The sequence below is a fragment of the Notamacropus eugenii genome, chromosome 6 (genome assembly GCF_028372415.1).
Source record: "Notamacropus eugenii isolate mMacEug1 chromosome 6, mMacEug1.pri_v2, whole genome shotgun sequence".
Taxonomy (NCBI): Eukaryota; Metazoa; Chordata; class Mammalia; order Diprotodontia; family Macropodidae; genus Notamacropus; species Notamacropus eugenii.
This window is the reverse complement of record NC_092877.1, coordinates 329,074,801-329,091,372: the sequence shown is the minus strand read 5'-3', so window position 1 is coordinate 329,091,372 and position 16,572 is coordinate 329,074,801. Positions and strand designations below refer to the sequence as shown.

General features: G+C 42.0%; 1 protein-coding gene across 1 annotated transcript in view; it reads left to right on the top strand.

Annotated features, from left to right (window-relative positions):
- The first annotated feature begins 1,128 nt into the window (after positions 1 to 1,128).
- The window catches only part of DNER (delta/notch like EGF repeat containing), a 351,957-nt gene continuing 336,513 nt past the window's right edge, over positions 1,129 to 16,572 (top strand). The window contains exon 1 of the mRNA XM_072618085.1: positions 1,129 to 1,543. Coding sequence (XP_072474186.1) covers positions 1,247 to 1,543 — 297 coding nt within the window. The 5' untranslated portion in view covers positions 1,129 to 1,246. The remainder of the gene's footprint in view (positions 1,544 to 16,572) is intronic.

The window sequence follows — 16,572 nt, the reverse complement described above, 5'->3', positions numbered from 1 at the left end:
GAGAGAGAGAGAGATCAATATCTAACACTTCAGTCTCCTGGCTTCAGTGCTCCTGGGTGGCAGGGGGTGGGGGGAGAGAGGAGAGGAAGGGTGTTGGGAGGGAGGGAGGGCTGGAGGAAGGGGGTGAGGCAGTCACGGTGGATGAGGTAAGGCTGGCCACCGCAGTGGTACACACGGATTCTGCGCCAAACCGCCGCCTCCTCTTTTCCAGCTCCAGCAGGGGCTCTAGGGGTAGCGGCGGCTGGCCTCGCTGGGCAAACCCCGTCCCAGGTGGGCACAGCTGCACCGTTCCGACCCCCCCTTCGGGACGGGACGCAACCACCTGCAGCATCCTCCCTCCTCCTTCTCTACTTCCCGTGGCCTGGCCTGGGCAGCTCCAGGTTGAACAGCTCCCAAGTTGACCTAGTCCCTGTTTGGCTGCACTGCTCTCAGTTTAAGGGGGCTACTGTGATCACTAACGCCAGGCGCCTGGCCACTCCCTGCAGCCGCAAGCTCTCCTTTTCTCGGCTTACAGTCTTGACCCGCCCCCCCCCCCCCCCCCCCCCCCGGGACCATCGGGCGGCTCGCTGGACACCCTCCCGTGCCCTTGGGACACACCCCTCTTCCCCTAGCCGCCTGTCAGTAGGGTCAGTACACGGGACTCTAGCCTCTTCTCCCTGCCATCCCTTCCTCGGCCCCGTGCCCCCTTCTCCAGGCACACGCACTTCCCATCAGACCCCCAGAGCCGAGAGGGAAGGGAAGGGGTTTTGGAGGGTGTGTGTGTGTGTGTGTGTGTGTGTGTGTGTGTGTCTGTGTCTGTGTCTGTGTCTGTGTCTGTGTGTTGGGGAGTATTTGCAAGGCGAGGGAGCGAAGTAGGGAGGAAGGGAAGGTAACCCCTTTTCCATCCTCTGGGCAGTGATCACTGCGCCCCCAAGCAGGGGACAGCAGGCTCCGAGGCCGGCCCCGCCCTCCCCTCCTCCCCCCCAATTTTCCCCGCCCCGCAGGCCCCGCCCGCGCGTTGCCCGGGGAACCGCGGATCCCCGCAGCTGCAAAAAAGCCACGGTGGGAGCGCGCGGTCGGCGCTGCTGCTGCTGCTTCTCCTGCTCCAGCCGCTCCTGCCTCGAGCCTCCAGCCCCGGCGGCAGCGCCCCAGCCCGGCCCGGCCCCAGCCCAGCTCGGCCCCAGCCCAGCCCGGCCCGGCCCGGCGCCGCAGCGCCCTCCGCGCGCCTTCCAGCTTCCTTCCCCTGCCCTGAGCTCCTCTCCGGGCCATGCTGCCCAGCCGGCGCCCCCGCCGCCGCCGCCTCCTCCCCCCATTGCCGACCGCCCCGCTCCCCGTCGGCAGGCCGCTGCTGCCGGGGATTCTGCTGCTGCTGCTGAGTCCGGCGCCGTCCCGCTCCCTCCCGGTCACCCCGGCCGTGCCCTTCCCGGATCCCTGCGCGCCGCAGCCCTGCAGGAACAACGGCACCTGCTCCCCGAGCGCCAGCGCCGGCCCCGACGTCCAGGAGCCCCCCGAGCTGGGCTACAGCTGCACCTGCCCCGCCGGAGTCACGGGCAGCATCTGCCAGGTGAGCGACTGGGGAGGGGCACCCTCTCCCGGGCTTTGCCTCCCCTCTGCCTTTCTCCTTCTATGTTTCTGCCAGCCTCCTCGCAGCCGGACAGGAGCATCCTCTCCCGGGCTTTGCCTCCCCTCCGCCTCTCTCTCCCTGTGTTTCTCCCTGCCTGCTTCTCCTGCCTCCTCGCTGCCGGCGTGCCAGTCTCCTGCCACTGGGGCCGCTTCTAGCTTCGTTTTCACCGCCCCTCCCTCCATCTTTCTGGGGCATGTGGCGGTCCATCTCTGTGTGCCCCTCCTCGGCAGCCCATCTCTCTCCCCTCTCTGACCCTCGCCACCCGCGACCACCACGACTGGCTCCCACTCGCGCTCTTTCCCTCCCCTGGCCTGGGTATCTTCACAGCCTCGCTCCTCTCATACTCCATCTCTCAGGCTTTCCTGGGGAATGCATTCTGTCCATGCCTTCGTTCACTTCCACTTACTTCTGTTTTATGTATTACTTCCTGCTGCCCGCCAGTCTCTGTCAGCTTGGGCAGGCAGTTCACTATTCTGCCTCCTTCGATCCTTCCGTGCCAGCCAAACACAGCTCACTTACTCTCCTTTTTTGGTAGGGGTTAGGAGGTAAGAGCAAGATGGCTCAGGTGGCGGTCGGGTGCTGCTGAAGCGCTTCAGGCGCGATAGACTTACCAAGGTTGCCAGCTTTCTTTTTTCTCATTAAATATTTAAGGTGGATGTTGTTACCCAAAGGAGTCATGCTCATCCTTCCTTGAGAGTGGTTTTTTTCTTTTCTTTTTTTTCTTCCCGGGCTGTGTTCTCCAAGTTGGGCTGTTCGCTAAGGTTGAGAGAACTTTGCTTCCTCTTCTGGGATGAGCTAAAAATGCAAACCGTGCGCTTCAAATGGGAGGAACCGGAGCCGGTGTCTTAGGCGATTCTGAGACTTTGATTTCTCTCTGGAGCTAATTTAGCATTTCAGAAGAAAAAAGGGCAGCATTTATTGGAAGGCAAATGCAATGAATGTGATGTTGGGGTTAAGGTGCATTGGATGGTTCTAACATATATAGGCAGATATAAGTGTATATACATACATTGAATATGGATCGGTCTTTTTATTTATTTATTTTTTGGAATTGGGAAGCCACAACACAATGCATCAATTAATGAAGTATTAATCAAAGGCTGGCTATTCATTCAAGAGGATCGAAAGAAGCTTTCTGATGGTAATCAGTGCATTTGGGTGGTGGGAAAATCGGTTCGAAAATACCGTAGACACAAAGACCAAAACGTCAGCCGCAACCAAGTTAGCTTTGCTTTGTATTCATTTACGTTTCAAAAAAGACATTCAGTGCTTGGACTCTGTCTAGTTAGCAGAGAAACCCTAAGCCACCAGCAAGGGTAGGAAAATGAATCTGATGCCCTTGAGAAAAGAGGCTGTTCTGTGATCATAAGATTCATTTAAACTAATTAGATGTGAACTATCCTTGGGGTCCTACTGAAAAATCCAAGGACACAATCTTTCCACTTTGCTTGTAGACCTGAAGAGAGTGAATTTAATTAATGAAGGACTTTTGATGGGAATTGCTAGAAAAATGAACAAACCAGCTCGTCTGTGTGTGTGTGTGTGTGTGTGTGTGTGTGTGTGTGTGAAGACTTCTCCCACCCCCATTTCTTCAAAGGGAAGGAGGTCACATGAAATAAGCAGGGGATCAAGTTGATTGACTTTGATGAATGATTAGTTTTATTTAGAAGTCTCTTTTTTAGGGCAACTGTCAACAGGAAGGCAACTTGTTTCAAGGTTGTAGTTTTCCCTCTGTTCATGGAGCTGTAATTCCAGCAGAAAGGACATATGGCTATCTACTAGGTGTTGGTTGTAACTGTGATCTGTGCTTTCCATCATTAATCATCAGAACAGAGCTCTCACCTCCTACTTCTGGAAAATTTAGGAGAACCACAAATAAATAGAGGGACTCTTGTCAAAATGAGATTAAATGGATTTAAGGTTAATTTCAACTGCTTTGCCACTTAATGACAAGAGTGAAGTATGGAGTTGCCTGCTTGCTGCAGCTGTTTCGTTGTTTTCATATTTTGCTGTGTGAATTCAATAATGGAAAGGGAAAGTTATTGAACATTTTTCAGGGGCTGTGTTCAACCTGTAAGAAGCATCAGTCACTTCCTCCATGGTGGGGCAGGGCTTGAAGTGGAGTGAGGAGGTGGGGCAGCTCTGGCGCCATAAATGGGGCATGTATGTATCAGCTCAAGTCAAAGGGCACTACTGGATGGGGAGATATTTAACGCAAATTTTAGTGTTTTTTTTTTTTAAATTTCATTTAATTTCTTTGGAGGCCTCATTGATAACTACTTTTTTTTGGTGTGTTTTCCAAACTACTATATAATGATCATTATGACTTTGAGTGGCTTTTTAAAACAAATTATTTGTTGAGAGGGAAAAGGCCATCTTGTCTGTGATTTCAACCTGTGGCCTTCCACTGATGCAGGCCGGCAATTTACCTGGAATTTACAGCCTTAGGGAATTCCAGTGACTTGACTGTGGTTGATCAGCTACTGGATATCAGTGGTATGACTTGAATCCAGGGCTTAATACTTTCTAACTGTGACCAGTGAAGAAGCACAAATGTTTTGATTAGATCTAAAATGATGATGTAAGATAGAAGAGAATTAGTCTAGATTAAAATAGCCATTGATTATACATGATGTCCAAGGATCCTCAGCTCTAAAATATCTCTGATTTATGATGTCATATTTTAGTTATAGAAAGATTTGGGGCAACATAGGTTCTTGCACACATAGATTTGTGGGGAGTGCTCCAAATTCGTAGGACTGGGGAAAAGGAACTTGGAATAGAAGGTTATATGAAGGTATTTATGAGTTGAATTCAAGAGAAAGGCATGGGAATTGTAATTTTAACAGATTGTTTTTGGTAGCTTTGGAATTTGGCGGTTGTTTCATTACCAAAAAGATCTTATTGAGGTTATCCAGCTACTAATTACTCATAAATACTCAGTTTTTTATTGTTTAAATTATTTCTGGTTTTATGCTTATTTCAATAAGACCTGGGAATCTCCCTTCCCTCCCCTCCCCTCCCCTCCTTCTTCTCCCCTCCCCTCTCCTTCCTTCTCCTCTTCTCCCCTCCCCTTCCCTTCTCTTCATTAGTAGAAAGGTCATTTCAAAGGGTCACAGCCTTGGTGTCATCTTGGACTTCTCATCCTTCCTTGTCCAACATATCTAATCCATTGCCAGATCTTGTAATTTTTCTCCACATTTTGCATACATCCTTCTTTCTCTCCCCTCACACAGTTATCACTCTAGTTCTGGGCTGCATCATCCCTTCTCATTGCAATAGCCTCCTGATTGGTCTCCTTGCCTCCCAAGTCTCCCCACTCCAATCTATCCTCCACTCAGCTGCCAAAGTAATTTTCCCAATTGTAGGTGTGACCATATCACCCTCTTACTTCTTGATCTCCCCTTCACTCCAGCATCACTTATAAAATTCTTTGTTTGGCATTTAAAGCCTTTAGCAACCTGGCCCCTTCTAACCTTTCTGGTCTTCATTTGATCATGTACTCTCTTATCTAACAACGCGATTCCACTTGTTGTCCCTTGCATACGGCACTCTTACCTCCCTTCTCCCTGCCTTTGCATTGGCTGTTCTCTGAGCCTGGAATGCTTTCACCCTTCCTTTCTGCCTCCTGGATTGCTTTGCTCCCTTCAGGACTCCGATGAAATTCTACCTTCTGTAGGAGCCATTTCCTGGTCCCCTCCTTAGCTGCTAAAGCTGTCCCCTCTAAAGCTATCTTTTACTTACTCTCTTGTGTTTACTTATTTATTTACATGTTTTCTCCTATAGTAGAGTATAAGCTCCTTGAGGACAGGAATTGTGTTTTCCTCTTTGTACCCTCAGTGTTCGGAATAGTTTCCAGAATATATGCAGTGCTTTATAAATACTTATTGACTGAATGACTGGCAGACTAATGTAAATAAGGAAAGGGAATATAGCCATGAATAAGGGATGTGGCTGCTGAAATGGGGCCTAAGCTCCTACTGCCAAATCATCCAATAAACATCCGTATTTGAAGAGCATTTCTTAACAGTAGCAATTTAACTGGAAAGGCAAGTAATAGTACTACTAATAGTGATATCTTGCATGTTTATGGCCTATACTATCTTAATGGTCTCCTCACTGGTGTCTCTGCCTCAAGCTTCTCCCCACTCCAATGCATGCTCCCTATAGCTATAGCCGCCAAAGAGCTTTTCCTCATTGGCAGGTCTGACCATACAGTTCTTTGAACTCATCCTTTCTTGGCTTCCTGTGGCCTCATGCATACACTCCTCTATTTAGCTTTTAAAGACCTTCATAGCCTAGCCCCAGTGTACCTTGAAAAAGAAAGAAAAGGAAAATCCTTATAATAGGCAAACATAGTCATGCAAAACAAATTTCCACATTGGCTGTGTCCAAAAAATATACATCTCAGTCTGCATCATGAGTCTTCTGTCGGGGAGTGGGGAGCAAGTTTCATCATGAGCCCTCTGGAATTGTGGTTGACCACTACCCCAACTTAGCAGTCTAAGTAATTATACATTACTCCCCTTGTGAAACATTAAGGTCCAGTTAAGGCACCTTCATACCTCTTCTTCACATGTCATCGCTCTATTTCCTGGCTCACCATCTTTGGCCCAAGTGTCCCCCATGCCCAGAATGTACTCACCTCTACTTGTTATGCAACCTTTCTTCAAAATTCTACCTGAGCTGCCTCTTCTATGTAAAGCCTTTCATGTTCCTCTCACACCAAATTTTCTAGTGCCTTTCTTTCTCCCCCCATTTAAAAAAAAATTGTGTAACTTGGAACTTATGGAAGTGATTGTTGAAAATTGAAAACAAATAAATTAATAAATTTGGAAAAAAATTGTGTATTGGAGAGGCGATATGTCATAATGGATAGAGAGGGGAACCTCAGAGCCAGGAAGATGTGGTGTCCAGGCCCAACTCTGACACCTCCTGGTTCTGTGACCCAGGATGCATGCTTTGAACTTGCTCCTTACTCTAGGTAACTGGGAGACTGTCAGCGTGCTGACCTGTGCATTCCTATGGAGGAAATTTTTACTACTAATTAACAAACAAGACTACTCCCTATCTTTCTTTAGATTTTGCATATACTTATTGATGTGTGTGTGTGTGTGTGTGTGTGTGTGTGTGTGTGTGTGTGTGTGTATAATATAGTCTTTCCCATTAGAATATAAGCTTCTTGGGGCAACTAGGTGGTGCAATAAATAGAATCACACCCTGGAGTCAGGAGGACCTGAGTTCAAATTCGGTCTGAGACACTCGGAACTTAGTAGCTGTGTGATCTTGGGCAAGTCACTTAACTCCAACTGCCTTGCTTTGCCCCCTGCCCCCAAAATAAAAGAAAACAAACTTCTTGAGGGCAGGGATTGTTTTATTTTTGTCTTTTTATCTCCAGCATGTAGTTCCTGACTTAGAAAGAGTTTAATAAATACTTTTGCTTGATTTATTGTTTCTCAAAAATTGTCTTATCCTCACAACAGTCTTGTGAACTGTTTGGGGGAAGGTGTTATAAATATCATTTTCAGTCGAGAAACTGAGGCTAGAGAAGGGAAATAATTTGTCCAAGGTACAAGAAGCACTGTGCTAGAGTCATAGAGTGGGGAAAAGAGCTGGATTTGGGCTTAGAGAATACAGGCTTGAACACCTGTCTTGCAACAGTAAACTGGCTGTGTGAGTTTGGGCAAGTTGGTCCTCCATTCTGGGCCTCAGTTTCCTCGTGTATAAAATGAACAGTATTGGACCATATGTTTTCTCCTTCCTTCCTTCCCTCCCTTCTTCCTTCCTTTCCTTCTTTCTTTCTTGGCAATCAAGGTTAAGTGACTCGCCCAGGGACACACAGCTAATCAAGTGTCTGAGTCTGTATTTGAGCTCAGGTTCTCTTGACTGCAGGTCTGGTACTCTATCCACTGTGCCACCTAATTGCCCTGGACTTTATGATTTCAAGGCCCTGTCAGCTTGAAATCCTGTAAATATAGTGCTTAAAAAGGTGTGTGTGTTATATTTGAAACAGGTACTACGTTAACCTTTTGTTTTAATGGGATGGAATTATTAGGAACAAGTATTTTAATGGTCTTAAAAAAAGTTAACAGGCTGTGTTGTCCGTGAAAAGCCAAAGTTCTGACTGTGGGGTCAGGAAGACTTGGGGTTAATTAAGTCTTGCCACTAATACATATTGTCTATGTGACTCAAGGCAACTGGCACACAGTGAGTGCTTAATAATGTTTTGTGATTGCTTGAACTCACTAAAGATTATATGTAACAGACAAGTTGCCAGTCTGCCCAGATGGAAAGAGTTTACATGCCAGAAGTTCCTTTTATGATGGAATCACAGGTCTGGACCAAAATCAAAATGTAGCATGTTACTGATCCAAAAGGTAAAAGATCAAAGACTAATTTGTAAAGATGTATACAGGAAGGGAGTGTATCAGAAGAAGCTGGGGGACCTCAGTTCTAGGTTCTTCTTGGCCAGTAACTAGTGTGATCCCAAGCAAAGCATTTAACATTTCTGAGCTTTATAGGTAAAATGAAGCTCTCCAATTTGATAATCTCTAAGGTTCTTTCTAGCTGCAAAACCCTTTCAGCTGACTTCTAAAGGCATAGTAGGCATATCTTTTCTGATGCATAAACCAGGGTTGCTACCACTAGGTTTGCAATTAAGAATCTTAACTGGATAAATTTTTATGATAAAAAAATAAATTTATGCCAAAGAAAAGAGATAAGCATTCCTGATATTTTGGACAACCAGCTTCCGCTTTTATATTTCCTGTCCAATGTGACTATTTTCTCTTAGCTCCTTTTTGAAGATGCAGTTAATGGGGCGGGGGGAGTGGGGGGGCACTGTTCTGTTGAAAAGTACAGTCAAACTTTATGGACCTATCCACCAAAGCTATGGATTATTTAAATCTGTATTATATTGTTTGTAAAATTTATTTTATCCTAATGAAACATTTTGTTGCCAAACATTCAAGCATTGATTGAGACACCTGTTTTGTTTTTCATTGGATTTCTGTAGGGATGCCGCCCTTTGGGATGATAATGAAAATGTTTGATTTTTTTTTTTTTTACTGGAGGAAGAAGGGCCCTATCTGTACAGCTGCTATTTATGCAGTTTAATTTTCTCCAGGAAACTGTTTCCAAGCTTCTCTTCTCTTCTTCCTTCCTTCCTTCCTTCCTTCCTTCCTTCCTTCCTTCCTTCCTTCCTTCCTTCCTTCCTTCCTTCCTTCCTTCCTTCCTTCCTTCCTTCCCTCTTCTCTCTCTTCTTCTTCTCTCTTTCTCTCTTTTCTGCTCTCTGTCTCTGTCTCTCCTTTCTAATAAAGGATGCAATGAAAGGCATATCCTTTAAATGAAATGATTTTGAGCTGAATTTTGTCAGCCAAAATAATAGCTAAGGGTATTTATGGATATTTGAACACATTATTACGTTTTGGAAAACTGGGAGATGAAACTTTGTGTCACCAGAGAGAATAGAACCTTCCCCCTTCAGTCAATGAATGATTGATTATTATTACTTATTATTTACCTTTAAAAAATTTGAGTTCTAAATTTTCTCCCTCTCTCCTGACTCTCTCCCACCCACTGAGAAGGCAAGCAACATGGAGATCATGAGGACAGGACTTTTCCAGAGTGATATAGCTTGTCAATGGCTGAGCCAAAATTAGAGCAGCCAAAATTATATGGCACCTTCCGTCCAATGCAATTGTGTGTTGAGAATCGGGGTGATGTGGCGCAGAGGGGCCATGCTCCAGACCTGTAGGCAGTCCCCAGCAGTCTTGCATACAGCTGGAATCATGTTAAAATATAATTGGGAAACATTTAGCAAAACAAATACAGTTACAATGCAACACAAATAATACTGATTTGCGATTTTGTAAATCAAAATGAAGCCAGCAGAAATCTCTTTCTATTTGAGTTGGACATCCCTGGTATATGAGATAGGGGAGAATGTTGTACTTGGAGTTGGGTAAACATGGGTTCAAATCTCACCCCAGACTTTGTAGATCACTTTACCGCTTTGAGCTTACTTCCTCATCTATAAAAAGAAAATCATAACAATACTTATTCTATTTTTAAGTTTTTTCCCTTAATAGTATTTTATTTTTTCCAATTACATGTAAAGATAGTTTTCAATATTCATTTTTGTAGAAGTTCGAACTCCAGATTTTTCTCCCTCCCCTCCCCCCAAGACAGTAAGCAATCTAATATGGGCTATACCTATACAATTACGTTAAACGTATTTCCACATTAGCCATGTTGAATAGCACCTACTCTTACAAGGGTGAGCTGAAGATAAAATGAAGTAATTTAAACGTAAAGCACCTGTATAAATACCAGCTATTATTTCAATATCTCTATGGAAGTTTTTTACATTTATACAAAATGAAAAAAAATTATGAAGACATGATAATAATAACTAATTTTTATATAGTCCTTACTATACAAAGCACTTTATAATTATCCTCTCATTTACAATGTGCTAAGCCAGAGGCTATAGATATCCTTAGCATTTGGTACTGGATCTATAACTACATTGGCATAGGAACTTCCAGTGAGGAGAGCCCTTCTGTCCATCCAGATCAGTACCTTCCCTGCAATTTAGAGTTGTCCGTAGACACTTAGTGGTTAAATGACTAGACTAGGGTCAGTATGTGTCATAAATGGACTTGGACCTTGGTCTTCCTAACCCCAAAGTCAGCTCTTTAGTTACTATGGTTTACTCTCTCTTTTAAGCTTTTTGTAAAAAATGGGATACAGATTGGATTTGGGATTTCATTGGAATTGGAAACATTTGGCTGAGGAACCACTTGTATCAGTGCCCATCAGCATACCATTGTCAATTTTTAGTCTTACACTATTTCCTGAATATCTGAGAGTCATATAACCACTGCCAGAGGTGATACTTGAACTCTTGTTTTCCTCCTTCTGAAACCTACTGATTAATAACCAGGCCAAACACTCTCTCTTATCAGGAGACGGCACATATAGGGAAGTGGGAGTTTGGAGAGTTATGGTGATGGTGAATGGAGGTATAGGTAGGAGTGTTGAGTGATGTATACCCTTCCTAGGAACAAAGACAGAGTAGAGTAGTGGGGAAGTAATAAAAACAGTAAAAAACCCCTGTAGATTGGTAGCCTGGAGATCTGGGATTAAGCTTTTTCTTTGCCCAGTTATCTGTGATTTAGGGAAAGGCACTTGACTTTTGATTAACACTTTACTAATCTGTAAAAATACCTGTTCTGTCTACCTCTAAGGGCTTTTGCAAAGATAAAATGTGGACACATTAATGAAAATTCTCTGAAAAATATATTGTGAAAATAAATGGGTAAAGAAACATGTATAAAAGCATAAGGTAATATGATATGGAACAATTATATAATGATGTTAATATTAAATAATACAATACTATAAGAAACTGATGCAAATTTGTAAGAATAAGAGCCATTCCTCAGTAGATAGTCAAGAGATCTGAACAGGTATTTTTTAAAGGAAGAAATCCAAGCTATTAACAATCAAATAAAAAAAAAAGTTCCATGTTACTAGTTAATTAAGGAAATGCAAATTGAACCAATTCTGAGATTGTACCTCACCACGATCAGATTTGCAAAGATAACAAAAGAGGAAAATCACAAATTCTAGAGGGGCTGTGAGAAAACAGGCACGTGATGTACTCTTGGTGGAGCAGTGAATTGGTCCATCCATTTTGGAAAGCAATTTGGAACTATGACCAAAGAGCTGCTGAAGTGTGCATACCCTTTAGACCCATTGATACCTCTTCTAGACATGTATCCCAAAGAGATCAAAGAAGAAAAAGATGCACATTTACAAAACTGTTTATAGCAGCTCTTTTTGTAGAAGCAAACAATTGAAAATTGATGGAATGCCCACTTATTGGGGAATGATTAAGCAAATTACAGGATATATGTATTATATATACACATATATATATGAATATTATTGTGCCATAAGAAATGAATAAATGAACCATTTCAGAGGGGAATATTCTATGAACTGAGTGAAGTGAGCAGAAACAGGAGAAAAATTTATACAGTGACAGCAATATTATAAAGAAGGACAGCTTGAAAGACTTTACAAATCTAATCAATGCAATGAAATCATAATTTGAGAAGAATGAAGATGAAGCCCATGATGCCTACCTCCTGACAGAATGCAGAATGAAAAATACGTATTTACACATGGCCGAACTGTGTGTATTTGTTATGTGAGTGTTTAGGGGTGTGTGTGTGTGTGTGTGTGTGTGTGTGTGCGTGTGTGTGTGTAGATGGAGGTGGGGAGCGGGAAGGAAAGAAAATAAGGGCTTATTAATTGGAAAAATAATAAAATTAACTAAGAAGTTAAAGTGCTACAAAAAATAAATACATGCAAAATACCACTTACCTGGAAAAAAAAGAAAGGGCAAGGGAGAACATGGAATATTGATTAGGCAAGACAACAAAATAGGGAAAGAGGACATCCAGGGCATTAGGCAAAGTCTTTTTTTAAAATTGATTTGAAATTTTCTTGTAAATCTTGTAGCTGTATATATAGTCCATTATGTAATAATACATAATTTTTTCTTGTTTATTGTCAGTTTTTTTTCCTAGCCCTTCTCAATATCAGTAAGAGGACTGGTTAAAAAAAATGAAGGATTGCACAATATTAGAATATGATAATACGTATTCCTTTTTTTTAAATTTAGGAAAATATGTTCTTAATTAAATCAATATCTGTGAATGTTTTCTTTGAATAAAACACATAGAAAAGTTTTAATAAAAATTTACCATTTAAACAAATATGACCAATTAAACTTGCTTCATAAGTGTGTTTAAATTAATTTCAATATGATCTATTACAAATTGCAGCCCCTCCCTCTATAAAATCCTCATGAAGATTTGTTTTTCCATTCATTCTCTTTTATTTTCTTACATGGTCAGTGTGAGCATATATTCCATTTTTCTGGTCTTGCTTTTTTTTTTTTGAATGTATAATTTCACAAAGGCCTTTTTAGATTTCTTTGTATTTCCCCAAATTTCTCTGTCGTAACATTACAACATTCCATTATATGACTGTGCTACCTTTTATTTAACTATTCATTGATTGCTAGTAAGAATGAAATACAAAGATGGTGGAGTAGAAAGACAGACCTGTAGAAGCTTCCCCACATAGCCCATAAAATACCTGTAAAAAAAGACTCTAAACAAATTCTAGAGTAGTAGAAGCCACAAAACGACAGAGTGAAAGAGATTTTCAGCCCAAGACAGCCTGGAAGGCTGACAGGAAAGGTCTATTGCACCAGGCGTGGAGTGGAGTGCAGCCCACTGTGGGCCTCTTGACATGGCAGGGACAGGACTGGGAACAAGCTCCAGGGAGCCACTGGAAGCAGCAGTTCTCAGATTGCTCAACCCACAAAAGCCAAAGACAGCTTCAAAGGTCAGTGAGAAAACTCCTTCACCCAGGAGAAGGGAACACAGTCTGGACCAAGGGCAGCAGCCAGTGCAGCTGCTGCATCCATTTTTGGAGCCCTCCACCTAAAGACCCTGGGGGAATTGAGTGGCTGATCTGGGTCTCTGCCCTGAGTGGCTCTCCTGTGTTGAGGAAATGTGTTGGTGGTGGAGATGGTGGAGGTTCTGGAGAGGGAACCCTGCAGGCAGATCCTGGACAGAACAGAGTGCCTGTGGTTTCTCCCAGACCAGTGTGCAGTCCAGGAGAGGAGTAAACTCCTCTCCCTTGATTGTACCACCTTGGAGGAACTGAGAACTTACAGGCCCTCAGAGTATACCCTCCTCTTGACAAAGGACTCCAAAGTCAAGTAACTGGCTGGGAAAATGCCTCAAAAAGGGAAAAAAAAATAAGACTATAGAAGGTTACTTTATTGGTGAACAGGTATTCTCTTCTGTCCTTTCTGATAAGGAAAAACATTGCATACCATCAGAGAAAGACATAAAAGTCAAGGCTTCTGCATCCAAAATCTCCAAAATAAATAGGCTAATGACTTTATAAGAAACCAAGAAATTACAAAACAAAACCAAAAGAATGAAAAAATGGAAGGTAATGTGAAATATCTCATTGGAAAAACAACTGACCTGGAAAATAGATCCAGGAGAGACAATTTAAAAATTATGGGACTACCTGAAGGCCATGATCGAAAAAAAAAAAAAAAGAGCCTTGACATCATCTTTCATGAAATTATCAAAGAAAACTGTCCTGATATTCTAGACCCAAAGGGCAAAATAAATATTGAAAGAATCCACCAATCACCTCCTGAAAGAGATCCAAAAAGAGAAACTCCTAGGAACATTGTAGCCAAATTCCAGTTACCAGGTCAAGGAGAAAATGTTGCAGGCAGCTAGAAAGAAACAATTTGAGTAATACAATCAGGATAACACAAGATCTAGCAGCTTTTATGCTAAGGGATCAAAGGGCCTGGAATATGATATTCCAAAAGTCAAAGAAACTAGGATTAAAACTAAAAATCACCTACCCAACAAAACTGAGTATAATACTTCAGGGGAAAAAATGGTCATTCAATGAAATGGAGGACTTTCAAGCATTCTTGATGAAAAGATCAGAGCTGAAAAGAAAATTTGACTTCCAAACATAAGAATCAAGAGGAGCATGAAAAGGGAAACAGGAAAGAGAAATCATAAGGGATTTTTTAAAGTTGAGTGTTTACATTCTTCCATGGAAAGATAATATTTGTAACTCTTGAAACTTTTCTCAGTATCTGGTTAGTTGGAGGGATTATAGACACACACACACACACACACACACATACACACACACACATAGAGAGCACATGGTGAGTTGAATAAGAAAGGATGATATCTAAAAAAATAAAATTAAGGGATGAGAGAGGAATATATTGGGAGGAGAAAGGAGACATGGAATGGGGCAAGTTATCTTATAAAAGAGGAAGAAAAAGCTTTTTTAATGGAGGAGAAAAGGGGGGGAGAAGAGAGGGAAAAATGAAACTTACTCTCATCACATTTGGCTTAAGGAGGGAATAACATGCTCACTCAATTTGGTATGAAAATCTATCTTACACTATAGAAAAGTAGGAGAGAAGGGAATAAGTGAGGTGGGGGGATGATAGAAGGTAGGACAAATGGGAGGAGGGAGTAATTAGAAGTAAACACTTTTGGGAAGGAACAAGGTCAAAAGAGAGAATAGAATAAATGGGGAGCAGGATAGGATGGAAGGAAATATAGTCAGTCTTATATAACATAATTATTATGGAAGTCTTTTGCAAAACTACACATACATAGCTTATATTGAATTGCTTGCCTTCTCAGTGGGGATGGGTGGGGAAGGAGGAAGGGAGAGAAGTTGGAACTCAAAGTTTTAGGAACGAATGTTGAGAATTGTTTTTGTATACAACTGGGAAATAAGAAATTCAGGTAATGGGGTATAGAAATCTATCTTTCCCTACAAGAAAATAGAGAAGTTGGGAATAAGGGAAGGGAGGGAAGACTGGGGGAAGGGGGTGCAGTGTTTTGGAGTGGGGGCAGGGGAGAGATGGGGAGAAAATTTGGAACTCAAAGGTTTGTGGAAATGAATGTTGAAAACTATAAATAAATAAATAAACATTAAAAAAGGAGTGAAAGACTGTTCATCCAGCTTGGGAATCTTTTGACCACGTTAGAGTTATACCATGTGTTTTAAGTGGGGACAGTCATAGAATTCTAGAATTCCAGAGTTGGAAGGGACCTTACCCTTTTACTTTACATAAAAGATCAACATGGATGGCTAAGAACATGTGTAGGGTCACAGGGATGAGGTTGAACCTAGAACCTTGGCTTGCAGATTGCCAATCCAACACTTCCTGTTGTGCAAGGTCTTTTAGACTCAGGACTTAGTTGGAAAGTTGAGTAGAAAAGACTTTGAGTGGAGGACTTTCAGAGGAAGGTGTACAGTTACTGAAGTCTCCTGAATTAATAGCATATGAGATTCAGTGAAACAAACTTTGAGCAAGACATCTTTTGTCTGAAAAGAGAATACTTTGGGAAAATGAGATAGTTGCCCTAAAGAATTTCAAAAGCTGTCAGAGAAAGGACTAGACTTGGATTCTTTGGTCCCAGAGAGGCCAAGTTGACTTTACCAATACTGACTGAGATTTTAATTGTGCTACAACACCTCTCAGTTTATCTTGATTTATTGTGATCATTTGTGCATCATTTAAGAAGCATCCATTTTCTACTCTTCCTTCTCCTTGAATTAATGTATTTTCTTCCACGTATTGCAAAAATGATCAGATTCACTTTAATGGGTTTATATGACAACCAGATACTTATTGGATGGGCTGCTAGATTTTATTATAACCTGTCTTGAAAGAGGGGAACATACTCAGCCTTTGGGTTTTTCCTTCTCCAGAGAAAGAGAATAGTTACTTACCAGAGTCATTCTCCCTCATATTTTAATCTCCTTGTTTTATTTTTTAGTTCCCGTTTCTATCTGAGAACAACTTTATTTCTCACAAAGAAGAATTTTTTTCCCCAGTCATTTTGCTTTAGTTTTCACGAATTCATTTCTTTCTGTCTGGAGAAGAATAAGAAGAGGGAAAGACAGTGGTGAGAACTAATATTAGCATTTCTTTGAGGCCCAAAATAAACAAATCCAGCTGGATAGAAGTAATTTGTGGTGTGTGTTTGTCTTTTTTTTTTTTTTAAAGAAGGCAGAGATTTTTAATTGAGTCAACTGAAGGAAAGTTGCACTTATTTCTGTTGCTTGAGAAAATAATTATAATTATTGTAATCATTCTTAATAGGATTAAAAATGACATTGACATCCCCTTAAAAATCACTAAATTGATTTTTTGCAGATTGCTCTTTTTTAAGCCTTTGTCCACTTCATAGTAGCATTATGAGTGACCTTTCCTAAGCTGAGTAGACAGCCAGAAAGTGCCCAGAACCATATCTTCTCAACTAACTCGCTGTAATGCCTGAAATTCCTTTCTTCTCATTCTTTTGGCTACC